Here is a 17,234-nt window from a genome sequence, read left to right on the forward strand (position 1 = left end):
TAATTCTCAGATCAACTTCAATAAAAGCCATTGAGAAGATAATACGTATAAAGTGACGATAAACACAAAAAATATCTTCAACCATTCCATCCAACAATTTATTCATTCCCAGTTCTGGATGACTCCAGCTGTTTCCAGACACATCACAAGAAAAGCTCAACGATTCCACCAATGAAAAGAATTTTAAGAATAATCTTCATCTGGTGTCAACATCTGCTATGAAATCATGTAAAGCCAAATATAGTGGTACAAAACTACATACAGCAGCAGTTAAGTGAATATGTTCTTGTTTGCTTCCTTTAGTATCGCTAACAAATACCACCATTCTCTGTCTCTCCGTTCAGTACAAAAATGCATGACACTGTTCACAGGAAGATTGTTCAGAGCACAAATCTTCCGCGCTGATACGGCGTGCATGCTGACTGCCTCCCGACACAATGCACAACAGCCTGGAAAAAACGGGTCATATCCTACAGGGGTTCTGAGGGGGATGGTGGGTGGGAATGAAAGTATGAACTCCCTTAAAATGTCCCATGCGTTCTACATTTTCCAGAGACTATAGCCCTAGAACCAGCGGTGACATTATGTAGCAAACTCCTGACAGTTCACATTAGCATTGGCTTCTAGCATCGCTCAACTTGGCCTGCAAGGAGGTCAAATAAGTGCACTTCACAGTTTACAGCTTATGAAAGGACAGGAGAAAGCATTTTTCTTCGTTGCGATGACAAAAATTAAATATCAAACTAAGTGAAAAAACGATGCTAGATGTTTTCTCATAACTAACTTGTGTGACTTCTTTTACCCAAATATTCTCAAGGTGATTTTTAGTATGAAAGCAAACCTTCTTAAGTTCACACAGGCATCTTAAAGGAACAGTTCACCCAAAAATGAAATTTCGGGCTTCATTTACTCTCTCTCAAGTTGTTCCAAATCTGTATAAACTTCTTTGTTCTGATGAACAGAGAGCATTGGAAGAATGCTTGTATCCAAACGGTTCTTGGCCACCATTGACTACCATAGTAGGAAAAATGGCTTTATAAATGTATTTGTTCTGTTGAACACCAACGAAGATATTTTGAAGAATGCAGGAAATCGAGGCCGGGACGCGTGTCAGCTGGGCGTCATTCCGGCCTTGTATCTCTCATGGAGGAGCGGAAGCATAAAAGGACGAACGGCAGGAGAATACGGCGAGAGAGGACCGGGCTTGGACATTAGTTAAGTTTTGTTTAAGTTTGTTTATGTTCGTGTTGCCAGCAGTCGTCCGTGAGGGGCTGCCGGCCTGTTTTATTGCTGTTTATTGTTTATTTATTTTGAATTAAAATGTTTGATTGTTCGCCGGTTCCCGCCTTCTTCCTTCCGTTTTATTGAGCTATATTACAGTTTCCATGATGCTTACTAGGTGAAAAATTTATCCAGCTGGTGTCCAAGTCAATAAGACACCACAAGGCTTCAGTCTAACAGACCAAAAATACACAAAATATTTGTAATACAGGCCTACCTAAAAACAATGAGTCTGATTAGTGAATTCAAACCAAATTGCTGAGACAATGCTCAGATTAAATTAAAGCGTAAACTCTGCACAGGCTTGTATCAGTACAGTAGGTCAATAAAAACTAAAGATCAACAAATCAATGGCCTATATGCTGTGGTCAACATGTTCTGGATGATTTGGCAACAGACAGCAAATCCTATTCAGTTCTGAACGGGTATAATGACAAACTGTGATCAATAATGTCTTACGGCTGATTGAAAAGAAAATGAGAGCTGTGTGTGCGTGTGTGTGTTTGTGTTCAGTCAACTCACCGTATTGCAAGCAGCTCATGGCCTGACTTATCATCTGGAAGTTCAGCGTGATCACCTGTATCAATAAAATAATTAAAAACAATGTTATTGTTCAAGAAAGAAAATCATCATTTATTGTCAATGCATACAGGCAAGAATCGGTTCAAGTGTCAGTACTTACGACCGCTGATCTTGGTGCTGATTCTCTGGGTGAGCGAGATGCTCTGAGACAGCTGGTCTCTGAAGCTCTGGCCCATGTAGTAGTCAATGTCATTGGAACGCAGGAGCTCCTCAAAGACCTTGGTGGTGTCCCCTAGGTGCTGAGTCAGAATGTGGCACACGCCACGGCCCTCTCGCATCTTCTGCCGCAGGTGAGACAGCTCACGGGCCTGCGCTTGAATCAACGTGTCAAACTTGCTGCATGGAGGTGAGAGAAACAAGCATTTATGTATTCATCTAGCTTACATTTTGGTCACATGACCTCCCTTAAACGAAAGAGTTCTCTCAAAAACACAAATTCTGTCATTATTTAGCCACTCTTTTGTTACTTTTTCCTCTAGGTTTTATTTAAGACCTCCTCTGTCGTAACACTTAAATCTTGTATATGTTTCCATAAACTGATGATGTCATTATAAAAAAAGTGATAGAATTTTCATTTCTGGGTGAACTGTCATCAGTTACTCACCGTCTTGTCATTTCAAATCTGTATGACTTTCTTGCTTCTGCAGAACACAAAATAAGATATTTTGATGAATGTTGGTAACAGAAAACCGTTGGTCCCTATTCACTTGCACTGGTTTTGTGTCCATACAATAGTCCATGGGGGACCAACGGTTTTTGGCTCTAACATTATTCAAAATGTCTTCTTTTGTGTTCTGCAGAAGAAAGACATACAGTTTCGAAATGACGAGAATGTGAGTAAATAATTTTTTGGGTGAACTATCCCTTTAATGGTGATATATTTCAGTAAACACTCACCCTGGCCAGTTTCCAGTTTTGCCATCTTCCGCATGACCTTTGCTCTTCCTCAGCTGCTCTTCCAATGATGTCACGCGAGACACCAGCTCCTGCAGCTCTCGACCCTGCTTGGGCTGGCGGGGGAGAGACCCAAAGCCGTCTGACGACTGCCAGCCCTCGTCCTCCTCAGCTGTACTCTGTGCCTCAAAGTTCTCAGAGCCCCAGTTGACCTTCCGGGGAGTGCTACCCGGGGTATGATCACGTGTTTGGGCTTGCAAGCTACGGATCAGAGCTTGAGATCGCGAGAGCTGACTGCGCAGGTCCTCGACCAACTGCTGCAGGTGGCTCACATCCTGTTCTGTCTTCCCAGAGTTCAGTGAGGCGGAAGCCCCCCACCACTGAGAGCTCCCGTCACGATAGGACAGAGATGTGCACAGCTCCAGGTCATCAAACTCTGCAGTGGAAAAAAATAATTTTAGCATAAATGATTTGGTAATGACTAATTCATTTTTTATGTTAACTGTATTCAAAAATTTAAATTATGGTTTGAATAAGCTTTAATGTAATAAATAAAACCAATGTTAGCAGTGCATACAATTAATTCTTAAAGGGATAGTTCACCCAAAAATGAAAATTCTGTCATCATTTACTCACCCTCAGGTTGTTCCAGGGCTGTATACATTTTTAGATATTTGTAAGAATGTTACTAACCAAACAGATCTCATTCCCCGTTTACTGCTATAGTAGGGAAAATAAATACTATAGGAGTCAATGGGGTATGAGATCTGTTTGTTTACTGACATTCTTCCAATTTTCTCCCTTTGTGTTTAGCAGAACAAAAAAATGCATACAGGTTTAGAACATTCTGAGCGTGAGTAAAACATGACAGAATTTTCATTCTTGGGTGATCTATCCCATTAATAAATCCCCTCTGTAAAATGTTTACTCCCCCTAGTGGTCACACCAACCGAAGTCACCTGGGCTGCTGGCATCTTCTCTCTCTGCCTCATTCTCACTGCGACCACACGTCTCATAGCCCAGATCCTGGATGTCCACCTGGACCTGTTTATTATCCTGCTGTACTGTTGTTTCCGCTAAACAAAACAAACAGGAACTTTAGGAACCGAGTGTGTGCAGATGAGGTTTTGCCACTTTTGTGTGTGTTACTCACTAAGCAGCTCTCTGTAGTCTTTGAGTTGCTCGGCCTGAGCTTGAACTGTTGCTTCCGACACCATGAGTCTCTCCTGAAGCTCTCTGGTCTCCAGCTGCACCTGTTCAAGGTTGGATTTCAGATGTACTGTCTGGTCTTTTAATAGATCCTTTCTAGGTGTAGATCTATTAGACTGAAACACAAACATAAAGAGTGGTGTCAAAAATGTAAAACCAGTAGTAAAACAGGTTATAACATATAAATACATCTAATTATTATTATTATCAGCATGCCAATTTAACCGGTTGAATGACAAATAATTCATGAATTTCATTATCTTAAAGGGACAGTTCACCCCAAAATAAAAATGATGTCATCATTTACTCACCCATCATTTAGTTGTTCTAAATCTGCATAAATTACTTTGTTCTGATGAACACAGAGAAAAATATTTTGAAGAATGCTTGTAACCAAACAGTTCTTGGCCACCACTTACTACCATAGTAGGGAAAATGACAATGGTAGTCCAAATTTCCCCAGAAAGGTTTGCTTTCCTACATTCTCCAAAATATCTTCTTTTGTGTTCATCAGAACAAAGAAATTTATCCAGATTTGGAACAACTTAAGGGTGAGTTAATGAAGACCGAATCTTCATTTTTGCATGAACTGTTCCTTTAATTCAAGTATCGTCATAAGGCCAACATACCTCTTTACCAGCTGCCCCATCAAGTACATCAGAGCCATCTGGTATGATCTTCCGTCTATCCCTCTCAGATTCTCCTCTGATCACTACACTCCTGAGCTCCTTGTTCTCGGAGCGTAGAGTAAACAATGCCTTCCTATTTCAGGAAGTACCACAATTTTTAAGCACTTTGTTATTCATGCTTTATTGCCTGTAAGCACAGCATTTTGTACTTGTTTGGTAAGTGAACAACTGCACCTCATCTGAGATAGAGAGGAGAAGCCGCTCTTCTCCAGCTGGGATTTGAGCTCCATCAGTTCTCTTTCTACCGCCCTCTTCTGCTCCACCAGCAGCTTGACCTCGGCTAGCCCCTGACCCTCAACTATAGCATCCTGACAGCCCCTAATTCCTCTGTGCTGATCACAACTCTGCGAAAGATGGGGAGTGGACTATCATTAGACAATACATACAATTGAATAGCAGAGTATAGTGCAGTATTGTGTACTGTTATTGATTTAGCAGACACTTTTATCCAAAGTGTAGTATTGCGTGCATAGTAGCATAGTGTAGTATAACAAAAAGTGTTGCATACTGTGGTGTAGAAACGTGTAGAGCAGTATATCTTGGTAGAACAAAGTATTTTGCATTATAGAAGCATAAAGTGCAATACAGCAGAGTTTAGTAAAGTGTAATATAGAACACTGAATAGTATAAAAGCATAGTAACTATTTGTTAAAGGTCCAGTGTATGAAATTTAGTGGCATCTAGTGGTGAGGTTGCAAATTGCAACCAATGGCTCACTCCACCCCTCCCTTTCGAAGCACTACGATGGCTGACACAATACTAAGATGTCGTCAAGTTTTTGTTTCCTTGCCGAAGGAGATGAAGTTTTTATGAAACACGCTCTGTAGAGCAGTTTGTCAATTTAGGGCTACTGTAGAAACAACAAGGTGAATTCCACGCAAGGGACAGGGATGCAAACTCTGGTGAAAAAAGGTGACAATGATGCGAGACCCCCCAATGCTATACATATATATATTATATATACTGTATATATATACAGCTCAGCTGTGCTCAAAAGTTCGCATACCCTAGGTAAATACGATCAAGAAAGGCTGTGAAAATAAATCTGCATCGTTGGATCTTTTCTTGAAAAATGTTACAAAAATCTAACCTTTCAATTGGAGAATAAGAATTTTAAATATTTCATTATGTAATAAATGTGATTTTCTCTATTACACAGTGCTCATAATTATTCATACCCTTTGACAACTTCTTATTTTTTGCCAAGATAACAGCTCTGAGTCTTCACCTATAATGCCTAATAGGCTTGGAGAAAACCTGACAAGAGATTGAGACAATTCCTTTATAGAGAGGAATCAGTGCTCAGTGTTCAGGTCTGGAAAGTGGGATGGCCATGGTAGAAGCTTAGATTTTTTCTCAGTGACCCATTTTTGTTTTGATGTTTGTTTTTAGATCATTGTCCTTTTGGAAGATCCAAACTTAGCCCAATACGTGACTAGCAGGGACAGTCAGGTTTAGATTTTTTTATCTATTCACATTTGCTAGAATCCATGATGCCATCTATCTAAACAAGATATCCATGATCTTAAGCAGAAAATTAGGCCCAAAACATTAAAGATATAGCAGTAGATTTATTTTTACACAAGGGGTACTATTTATCCCCGTGTGCATCAAATCAAACTTGAGTGTTTGCTGCTAAAAGGTTCATTTTTTAAATTAATCTGTTTACAACTGAGTGTATATATATACTTATAGAAATAATACAACAATTATTACAATTTGTATTTCATAATATTCAGTGCAAATAATCAAAATAGTCCATGGTCTGCTAAAAGTGTCTAGGATAGACAACCACATGAAGAGTTCATTTGCAAAACCAAAATTTGCGATCAAAACCAAATTTGCAATTACTAATTACATGTATTCATTTGGCAGACCTTTTATCCAAAGCGACTTACAAGTAGGAGAGCATATAAACATTTTGTCAACACGCTAAACAGTAACTTACCGTTAGTTTACAAGTGTTGTTATTGTGTTACTTGTCTGTATTGAGTTATTGTTATTTAATCAAAGCAACCCAACTGTTTAAATGATATTACTTGGAATGCACAATAAAACATTTTTTATGAAAATGAATAAAAAGGGAGTTATCTGTTTTTGCAAACGAACTCTTCACGTTTACTTCAAGGTGATTAGTTCACTTCACACAACACAGGGTGCCTGTAATCGGGTGACATGACAGACAGCTAGTTGTCCAGCACGTTTTTTTTTTACACAACAGGGCTTCTCCGTAAATGCTATGATTGCGGTTGTCACAGTGTGTTAAGAGGCTGTGTCCACCGAGGCGTTTACGCCTGCGGCCGGCGTGTTTTTCAATTGTTTCCTATGGAAACGCCGCGCTTTGAAACAACGCCATCAGCTGACGGTTTTTTTCCGCGCTCTGCGCTGTTGCTATGCGTTTTTTTCACGCTCAGCGCCGGTGTTGCGCCCTGAGTTGAAAAATGCTCAACTTTGGGCAGAACGCTGCGCCTTCAGCGGGCGTTTTCAGCCGAGCTCCTGCCGTTTTCAGCCGCGTGTCGGTGGACACAGCTCCTTAACGCACTTACCCCACATTGTGTTTCTTGGGTCAGCTCTGCTCCATTCCTTCCAAGGTAAACAAACAAGCGCGCCTTTACCTGTTGCTTAGTGACGGTTGTGTTGAAGTACGTCAGAAACGCGCAGGTGCTGCGCAATTCCACTACATATATATTGATTCATGAGTTGAGTATGTGCGCTCAATCTGCGCAGCATTTAAAACAACCGTTTAACCACAACATTTGCACATGATTCTAATAATTTCATCCGTCCATAGACTCAGAACCCCTCACCCCCCATTTGCAAAAGCTCATCGGATATAGACTAATCACAATAATGACCCATTTTGGATCCAAAACGGCGAGTTTCGCCGAAAGGTTTGCATCCCTAAGACCCGCGGTGTATGTATATAGAAATAGCTCATTCTAAGGTAATAAAAACACAACACGTCTTTATACACCCCTGAAGACATAGTTATGAATATTATATTGCATTTCTGGATCCTCCAAAAAATTACACACTTCTGGACCTTTAAGTTGTGTATCCTGATGTGAAATAATGATCAGTACATATAGTATAGTATCTACAGTAAAGTCTAGTAAACAGCATATCATTCTACCTGCATGTTGAGCAAAGACTGAGCAGTCAGTTTGGAGCGCTCTTCATCTTCGGCACTATCCGCAAACTCACTGTTGCATTCTTCATCCTCCTCCTCTCCATCATCTGAAGTAAAACCTGGAGGAAAAGCGTGGCACAGTCAGTACAGAAACACAACTAAAGGCATTTACACACAGACACTGTGCACTGACTGTTGCATGCATCGCTATGGAGACTAGTGAACACAATACTCTGATGAGGCTCATCTAACAGCACGCTTCTCTCTATGAGTAGGTTTATTTCTAAAACTTATTCACAAAGTCTTCTTTTCTAAACCAAACTAATCCGGGATCATTTTGACTCTCAGTGACCAAAAGATTCTGCAGGCCAGCATGTGCACGAAAGATGCAGAGTAAATAAAACTTTTCAGAGAGACAGCGACTGTCCTTGACTGGTGAGTCATTCCTTTATTGTATGAATTAAAGTTTTGTATGTTAATATAATATGACGCTGCATGTGTCAGTCTTGAAAGTTAAATTGAAAATTCAGTGCATTAAGTTTTTCTCTGGTCGTATAAAAGAAATAGAGATTCGAAAACGATATGTGTGAGAATTAGTCCTGAACAGTCCTGAAATATCTAAATTCATAATAGATTTATCACGTATACTTTATGACATGCCTTCCACAATGTTGGAACTACTGTACTGTATATGACAAACTGGGACGCTAAATTCGAGCATGCTTAAATTGGGATGCTGTCCAATGAGATTTAAGTATTACTGAATATCAAAACAGCAGCATTTATAGACGGTTTCATTGGATGCACGTGATGGCCAGAAGTTAACTCCCAGTGTGTGTTTTGGTTGGTTACAATATAATTGTATATTTGATTGTATATTAATTGTATTAAATTAAATTGAAACTACTCAACAGTTACATATTTGGAAGTGAAGTTACTGCTGAAACATCTATCTAGAGGAAACTGCACAGTGTACTATTAACCAACCACTGCTTGTGAATATTGCATTTAACCATGAAATGCAAAGTTCTTATAATTTAATGTCATAGGTTTCTAATAAGCTTTAAGCTTGAGGAGTGCTTTTTGTTTCTGGCTGGTGTCATCACAAGACCACAGAGAGATTAGCTCTATGTAGTATCTAAAAACAGCCTTCTGGCAACTCTGGATTTGTCAATGTGCAACACACCATTCTATACAGCAATCAGTGTGTTTTAATGTGTGGTAGTTACATGTGGGAGGGCAGACTGTGCTTATGACTTGGAAAAATAGAGAAGAGAAAGTGAGAGAGAGGGCGGCCGAAGAGCCTGATACACTAGGGATGAAAAAGTTTTTTTTTTCACCTTGTGGCCCCAGTTGTTTTGTTTTAGTATTTTTCATTAAATAATCTACTGTGAGTCAAAATGACCATGGCACAAGACGTACAAAAAGTATTACATTTATATAAGAAAGCAGACATTTAAACAAACACTTCACTCATTTATCAAATGTTCATGAAGGCATCTGTTAGGCAGCAACACAATGTACGCAAGTGAATATCAAGTGCAAATATTTTGCATATTACACATTACAAATCTCACTTCTGGTTATTTTGCATGCAGAGGAACACTTCTGTTATTATATATCAGGCCAAGGACTATATAAAGGCTAAATAGGCTCCTTACAAACGTTTATAATTGTAATAAATTATTAAATAACAATTATTCTAAATAATGACGACAACAACAAAATAATCACAATGAAACAGTCCTTTCCGAGTAGTACAGTTGTGTACAAAAGCTTTCTAGAGATTTTAAGATGTTTACTGTCTAAAGTGAACACAGTGACTAAAATATATTACCTTTTTGTCTAAATTAATGTATATTGTATTTTTGCTTTTATAAATTATATAATAGTTAACGATAACAATGGCATATATTAGTAAAATTAGGCAAAATAATTAATTACAAATGACTGACTGTGTTAAAAACAAAGTAACCTCATGCACAACACAAAACACAAACAAGTGAACATTACGTTGTTAGAATCCTGCAGCCATTTCAAACACGCTAGTCATTAAAAGCCCTTAAATATAATTATTACTAATTTCAACTTTTCTTAATATCAGAACATGCTCATCTAGCTAGCAAAATATTAATTCAACGCAATGCTCAAAGCATCAATTGTCCTCTGGAAGGCCACATTACAGACCAAACTGCAGCCCGCCCCCACCTCCAAAATCAGCATGAGGTTTGACTGCCTGTCCTGTATCCATGGACACCAATGGATCCAAAACAGCCTGCTTAGAAAACAAGCAAACAGTACATATATAACATACAGTGATTCAACTCTCAATAATGATTTTCAGATTCCCTTTAAGTCGCCATTTGTGACTCATTTTTATAGACTCATCTTGACTGACCTTGTGATTAACACAGATGGGCTTCTGATGTCCGATCCGCTCTCTCAGCTCCTGTAGTTCTTGGCACAATCGATCTACTAGTGGCAAACCTGATGGTTCCACCAACTGCATTTGTAAGTCCTAAAAAAGAAACTTTGCTAAATATATACAGTACATCTCCATTAAAATGTACCATCATAAAACCTGCAAAGACCACAAACCTTGATGATTTCCTCTTTAATGTTCACAGTCCTGGTCAAGGCCTCTAGATCTGAAGCCTGGGCCTGGAGTTGATCTCGGTGTGAGGCCAAGGTGGAGCGCAGGATGGTCAGCTGGTCCTGTGCCTCTCTTTCTCTGCGCAGAGCCAGCTGGAGCTCATCCAGAAGTCTCTGCTTGTCAGCGGGAGGTTCTGGTGGGGTCGACCGAGGGTCTGTTGACTCAAGCTGTCTGCGTAGCTCCTGCAAGCGAGCGGTCTGTTCGGCCATCACCTGACCCACACGCCCAGCAGACTCCTGGAAGATTCAGTGTATCTTATAAGATGTAGAGTGGATTTGCTTTTACAATGCATGTCATTTAGAGATCAGTGATGAAGTGTTACCTTGATGTACTGCTCTCTAGCATTGATGGCGTTGAGCAGGTCCTGGACGTGCTGATGGTGTTCTTGAGTCTGTATGCTGCGGTCCGACAGCAGCTCCTGAAACAGACGCTCCTTCAGCAGTAGGCGAGACTTGAGCTCCTCGGCCACCTCGTTGGACCCGATGGACACCTTGCTGAGCAGAACCGCAGTCATTTCCTGCAAAGAAAACGGTTCTGTTGATGTATTTGGCAGATGCTTTTTTCTAATGCTGGACGACAATATATTGAAGGTATTCATTCAGTTTGTGGGTTCCAACTTTGCTTGAAGCACAACGCTCCTTCAACTACAGGAATGAATCAGAAGACTTAATAAGAACACACACATGAAGGAAATGTGAAGTGTATGTGTTCACCTCTGCTTCTTTGGTGCGTGTGTGCAATGACATCTGCAGCTGACTGATGAGAGTGTCTCTTTCTCTCAGACTGCGTGTGTGTGAATCCTCTCGTTCTCGCTGAACACACTGAGTGCTGCGCCAGGCTTCACACACCTGCTCGAGCTCTAAACCTTTACCACGCAGCAACACCTCCAGACTCTGTTAAAACACACATAAAGAAATACTTCATACTTAAGATTTGTCCAAATATTGGATCTGTGCATTAGGTCTTGCCACTTAAATGCTTCAGTGACCTGCCACCACCTATTATGTTGTGAACAAAGATGATGAACACAGAGAAAGATATTTGGACGAATGCTTGTAACCAAACAATTCTTGGACCCCATTGACTGCCATAGTAGAAAAACTTGCTTTATAAATTTCTTTAAAAATTTATAAATAAAATAAATTTATAAAAGTCAATGGTGGCCAAGAACTGTTTTGTTACAAGCATTCTTCCAAATATCTTTCTCTGTGTTCATCAGAACAAAGAAATGTATGCAGATTTGGAACAACTCGAGGGTGAGTAAATGATGACAGAACTTTTATTTTTAGGCAAACTGTCCCTTTAAGAAGTGTGCAAATTCACTGGAGCTGAGTACTGTATGAAAATCGTACACGTATTTTAATGTTGTATTTATAAGATGTTTTAGTTGTATGTGAGTGTAACGTCAGTACCGTGATGGTTTCCTCGTTGTTGGACAGCACACACTGAAGTTTCTCCTGGTCTCTCTCTTTCTCTCTCAGCACCAGCTGCAGTTTACTCAACTCGTCTTCTTTCTGCTCGATGCACATGAACTTCTCATCAACCGCTCGCTGAGACAGAGAGTAAGTGAGTGTTAAACACTTGTGAGTATAAATGATAAAAAAACCTTCTGGTTTGCATGCGTGTGCTTATTTACTTCTAACGCTCTGTCTCTTTCCTGAATGCGTTGTTTGAGCTTGTGAATGAGGTTGTCTTTGTTCACGCCTGGCTTTCTTTGACCGTCCATCAGCTCATTGTAATCCTGACCAAACGGGGACTGATATTATAACTGTATTGTCTAATATGTGTGTGAGTGCTATCTTCAAGTCCATGTTCCTTACTTGTATCCAACGCTCTTTGTTCTCAAGTGACGTCTTCAGCTCTCTGATGGTCCTCTCTTGCTCCTCAACCTCTTTCTCTCGGCCGCTCCTTTCATCTTTCCATTTCTCCTCCACTTGTTGGAGCTCAGAGCGAGCTTTCTGTAGAGCGGATAGCAGATCTTGGTTGTGTCTGTTTGTGTCCTGCCGGTGCTGTAGTGCTTCCTGCAGGTCGGCTCGGAGGCGCTGGTTCTCACGGGACAGGTCATCTTCTCGTCTCTGGCTCTGCTGCTGCGCTCTTTGGAGGCTTTGTAGCTCCAACTGGGCAGAGAAATGAGAGCCCTGGAGGTCCAAGAGATCAGCCTGCATTCGGCTGGGAGCCACACCAGACGCCTGTAGAGAGGAGGACACAAACAATCAGGGATGAGAGGAAACTACCATGAGAATCTGAGGTGCGTGTACTTAAAAAGGAACAGTTCACCCAAAAATAAAAATTCTGTCATTATTTACTCACCCTCGAGTTGTTCCAAATCTGTATACGTTTCTTTGTTCTGATGAACACAGAGAAAGATATTTGGACGAATGCTTGTAACCAAACAGTTCTTGGCCACCATTGACGACCATAGTAGGAAAAATGACAATGGTAGTCAAAAGCGCCCCAGAACTGTTTGCTTTCCTACATTCTTCAAAATATCTTCTTTTGTGTTCACCAGAACAAAGACATTTATAAAGCAAATTTTCCTACCATGGTAGTCAATGGTGGCCAAGAACTGTTCCTTTAAGTGAGCATCAAGTGAAAAAGAGTTCTCACCTGCTGTTGTTGAAAATGGTAATGATTGTTCTGTTGCTTTAGAGTGAGTAAAAGCTCTTTTTGTTCCTCAATGAGCCGGTGGAGATTGGTAATCTAAGCACAAAGGACATTATAGTTTGGAATATACTGTAAATGGAATCTTGCAAAATGGGTATTTAAAGAATATGGACTTAAATATACTTATGATGATAGAATGATCTTGATTGTTCAATTGTGTACAACTGAGGTACCAAACATTGCATTTCAAGCCTATGGGAAATGCATAATATTCCAGTCACCACTTTCAGCTTGAGATACAGACATACCTCACAATCTTTAGTGTTGAGCGAGTCACTCAAGGTCTGTATTGTTCTCTCCTGACCACATGCTGCTTCTCTGACAGAGTGTAGTTCCCTTTCCATTTCCTCAAGCCTCTGCTGTAGCTTCTGCACACACACAACACACACACAAACCAATGATCTCATGATCCCCTGAGAGATGACGTAACACCATAGCAACACGCAAAGCAAACAAAAGAACATTTGTACAAAACTAAAATAGCAAATCACAGCTGCTGGATAAAACACAAACCCAGTGACTCAGTTTTTGGGTTTAACAAAAAAAGTCCAATCATACCTCATTGTTGGTGTCACTCTCTCTGATCTTGGCCTGGAGAGACTGGACCTGCTGTTGGGCTTTCTGCAGTTCACTGACACACTGACCCGCCGCCTTCTCATACTGCACCAGCCGAGACTGTTGTTCCTCGATCAAACTCTGAAACACAGATCACGCAAATAACTTTAGGATAATTGTGCAGACAAATCTAGTTTACTAGACGATTAAGCACGAGAACACACACGGTGCAGAACAAACAGTTCTGGCTGTAGTCTCTCTCTATGACTTCCTCAGGAAGTCATATTTTTTCATGATGGCGTGTCGTTCGCTTCCTTGTTTTCGTTTTCACTCAGTGCTATTTCTCTTTCAGTGTACTAATGTGTTCCTATTAATAATCAAGCCTTGTGTCTTTGGTATTTAGTGCATCCATCACACACAGAGTAAAAAGTAAACAAACACATACAAATAAACTATCACAATAGTTAAACTGGTTACAGGATGTTTCCAATCTACATCCGTCTACCTGAAATAATGCCGAATTGTACAATTAGTACTGCTAACTATGACTATTTAAGATCAGACTGGAGGAGCAAGAATATAAGGATCCTTTTAAAGGATTGTGGCAGGAAGCCTTGTTGCTCAACAACAGTTGCTATGACAGAGTTGTTAAGATAATGATGGGTAAGCTCTGGGAGGAAAAACTGAACAGCTGGGGGAATTCTTAACCAATAAATTTAACTCGAGTCGTGTAAATGCATCTTTTTTTTTATACAAACAAGAAATAACATCTGATAAGAAAATATTCTTTTCAAACACCATTCTGAATTCATTCATTTCATGTATTGAACGAAAAAGCTCTTCACTGTGAATCTGTAGATCTTCTCGTGTACCTTCTGATGGCCCAATGGCCTGCACGGCATATATTCATCAAACCACAGGTTCTCCATTTCTTCCAGCTCTTGCTGCAGTTCCTGCTGGATGCTGGAAGGAGCATCCTGAATGTGTGGGGTAAGGGGACAATCCACCCCTGTGGGAGTCACCTGTAGCAGTGGGTAAAGACTCTCCACGGGTGTAGCGTTAGGTTTCATGAGCACAGGAATCCGACTACCTTGGGGGCTTTGGATGGGGTGATATTCATAGCTTCTAAGCAGACTGAGGGCCACCTCCAGTCCACACACAGATCCAGGCCTGGATGTGCCTTCAGAGAGCGACTCAGGCCTTCTAATGGGTGAACGTTCCTCTTCAGTTTCCTCCTGAATAATGTTTGGATGGACTTTTGGACAAGACTCTTGGGTGACATCTACGGCAGTGTCCAAAGACTCCACAGACGTGGCAGGACTCACACTGGTGCGCTCCGGGTCACTAGAACGGCAAGTTTGGTTGTTCTCTGCGATCTCCGGTTCTTGCGGTGGAGCAGATGGCACACACTCCTCAGGATTGTCTTGGACACTGCTGGAGTACCGTGTAGAAGGACCGCAAGAGGTGCTTCGGCCTACTTTCCTGGGAACCTTGCAGACGGCCTCATAATCTGAATCTGCTACTCGCAACGCAGCACACCCCCTGCACTTCCTGGGACGGGGTCCGGAAGCGCCGTCCATTGCTGCGGGGCATTGATGATGGTGTTGAACAGGGTTTTGGTGGTCCTGGTCTTGAGGGCTTTGTTCAGCCCAGGACTCATAGACAGAGTATGTCAGGTCTTCTTGCAGCAGTGCGCTGTATTTAGCTTCAGCCAATCCAGAAAAGTCTGCAACAGGGGAGTCACCCGCACCCCCGTCTATCCCCCCAAAGTCCTCAGCGTTGTTTTTCCGATAAAGTCCACCGATGCACTGTCTGAGCCTGTCTTTCTCCAATAAGAGCTTCTGCATCCGTTCAATGGACAACGCCTCAACCCTGGCGATCACGGTGTCGAAACGGTACATTCGGTCCAGCATGAAGGTACACTTGCTGCATGCGAACTCTCCCCGGCCATCTCGGGTCATCTCTCTGCCCAGCGCATAGGACAACAGGACTTGCATACTTAGCTTGGCAGTGGGGTGGAAGATCCATCGCCGTTGGTTACCACACAGCTCCCTGGCACATATACGGCACACGTCCTTCATCTTCGAGTCCAACATCATGAATATTCAATTTAATAATAGTATACAGCAGTTTGAGCCAAGGTTTCTAGAACATACCAAGGTTAAAATGAGAATGATGTCATGCTACAAAAAGTTTCAATCTCTTTTTTCTCACCACAGATTAAAACTAATTTAAAATATATTTGTATCAATGATCAATGATGTTAGCACAAACAATACGTCGTTTTATTTATGTCCTTTATGGAGATGGTTCTATACGTGTCGGCAGAGATAAATATCGCTGTCTCTGTCGAGAAGAAAGATCGATGTCGAGATGCTCTCTCCTCCCAGGAAATAAAGATGCGCGGTCTGTCCTCCAGATTATGTTTCACTAGGTTTCCTCTGAAGACGCCGACATGACACGAGCGCTGTCATCATTTAAATCCCACCGCCCGACTGCAGCTCAGCAGCAACGGGTCATTTTTGTATAACCGTCATTAACCGTTAATTTACAAGAAAATATCATCATAATATCCATCATGCAACGTCAGACATTCCCTCTTGATGTGTCACGAGATTTCTGTGTAGCCGGGTTGTCAATGTACAGGCAACGGAGGAGAAACGATGTGGCAAGAGCGAGCGAGCTGAGGAAACAAATGGCGCATACCATTTTGTGAACAAAGAGGGGTGTCGAAAATATGCGCTTCTGTAATGCATGCTACCGATTTCAAATCAACCAAAACAACAAATTTATTAACGATAGAATAGCTTATTACTATATCAAGCTACCATTAAATTTGCTTCTTTATCGTTAAATCCTATTTTTTTACTTTCCGATCACCCCTCGATGTTTTGCAGTGGTGTCGGTCGAACACAGGGCAACAAGCCACGCAGCGCTTACATACTAATTTCCATATTCAAAACAGAAAATCTGTCTGTCTGTCATAATGGATCCGACTACTGCGGCTTAATGTTTGTATGTAATGAAATAACAGCAAGTTATCAGTACAGTAGTAACCAGATTTGCTACGATCACCCACACAGCAGCCTTACGGACACTTATTTTAAACAGACCTAATGAATTGTTAATGACCCTGTTGCCCATAGATAAATAACCGAAAGCTGACATATGAATAGGCCCTATTTGCACAGTCTGGCAGTATGTTTAGTGTGCCTTTGCGAATTTGTCATTCACTTATCAGTGAAATATAGACAAAGTAGACAGAATACTATAACAGCACTAAAACACAAACCACCCATAATCAAAAACCTATTTATCCTAATCAGGCAAATGTAACATTATCTCATTGTTTATGTCTACAAATCACTTAGATGGTAGAGTTGCAAAGAGAGACAGAGAGAGTGAAGTTAAATAAGTAGGTTTCCATTATTAGTCCCTGTACTTTACAAGTATGATGTAATTGCTTGTTTATTTGTAAGATTACTTAAAAGAAGAAAAAAACACTATGAAACCTAAATAATAAATAAGCTAGCTTGCTTTTGCCTATAATGTTCTAAAATGTTTATGTTTGTTAATG

At 40.8% G+C, this 17,234-nt stretch overlaps 1 protein-coding gene across 12 annotated transcripts in view; it reads right to left on the reverse strand.

The window, feature by feature from the left end:
* pde4dip (phosphodiesterase 4D interacting protein) overlaps positions 1–17,234 on the reverse strand; it is a 59,773-nt gene that overhangs the window by 10,251 nt on the left and 32,288 nt on the right. For 6 of the 12 annotated variants that reach the window (XM_057352444.1, XM_057352442.1, XM_057352436.1 and 3 more), the window contains exons 1-20: positions 14,530–16,324; positions 13,661–13,798; positions 13,351–13,470; positions 13,046–13,138; positions 12,259–12,627; positions 12,075–12,179; positions 11,851–11,988; positions 11,152–11,331; positions 10,761–10,955; positions 10,384–10,674; positions 10,184–10,303; positions 9,994–10,063; positions 7,789–7,904; positions 4,830–4,999; positions 4,596–4,728; positions 3,911–4,082; positions 3,708–3,833; positions 2,761–3,193; positions 1,964–2,199; positions 1,804–1,858 (exon numbers count right to left, since the gene is read on the reverse strand). In XM_057352444.1, coding sequence (XP_057208427.1) covers positions 1,804–1,858; positions 1,964–2,199; positions 2,761–3,193; positions 3,708–3,833; positions 3,911–4,082; positions 4,596–4,728; positions 4,830–4,999; positions 7,789–7,904; positions 9,994–10,063; positions 10,184–10,303; positions 10,384–10,674; positions 10,761–10,955; positions 11,152–11,331; positions 11,851–11,988; positions 12,075–12,179; positions 12,259–12,627; positions 13,046–13,138; positions 13,351–13,470; positions 13,661–13,798; positions 14,530–15,756 — 4,487 coding nt within the window. In that variant the 5' untranslated portion in view covers positions 15,757–16,324. Of the gene's footprint in view, positions 1–1,803; positions 1,859–1,963; positions 2,200–2,760; positions 3,194–3,707; positions 3,834–3,910; positions 4,083–4,595; positions 4,729–4,829; positions 5,000–7,788; positions 7,905–9,993; positions 10,064–10,183; positions 10,304–10,383; positions 10,675–10,760; positions 10,956–11,151; positions 11,332–11,850; positions 11,989–12,074; positions 12,180–12,258; positions 12,628–13,045; positions 13,139–13,350; positions 13,471–13,660; positions 13,799–14,529; positions 16,328–17,234 lie in introns of those variants that run through there. The other 6 variants (XM_057352438.1, XM_057352437.1, XM_057352445.1 and 3 more) reach the window with 4 other exon arrangements.

The sequence above is a fragment of the Triplophysa rosa genome, linkage group LG15, assembly GCF_024868665.1.
Source record: "Triplophysa rosa linkage group LG15, Trosa_1v2, whole genome shotgun sequence".
NCBI lineage: Eukaryota > Metazoa > Chordata > Actinopteri > Cypriniformes > Nemacheilidae > Triplophysa > Triplophysa rosa.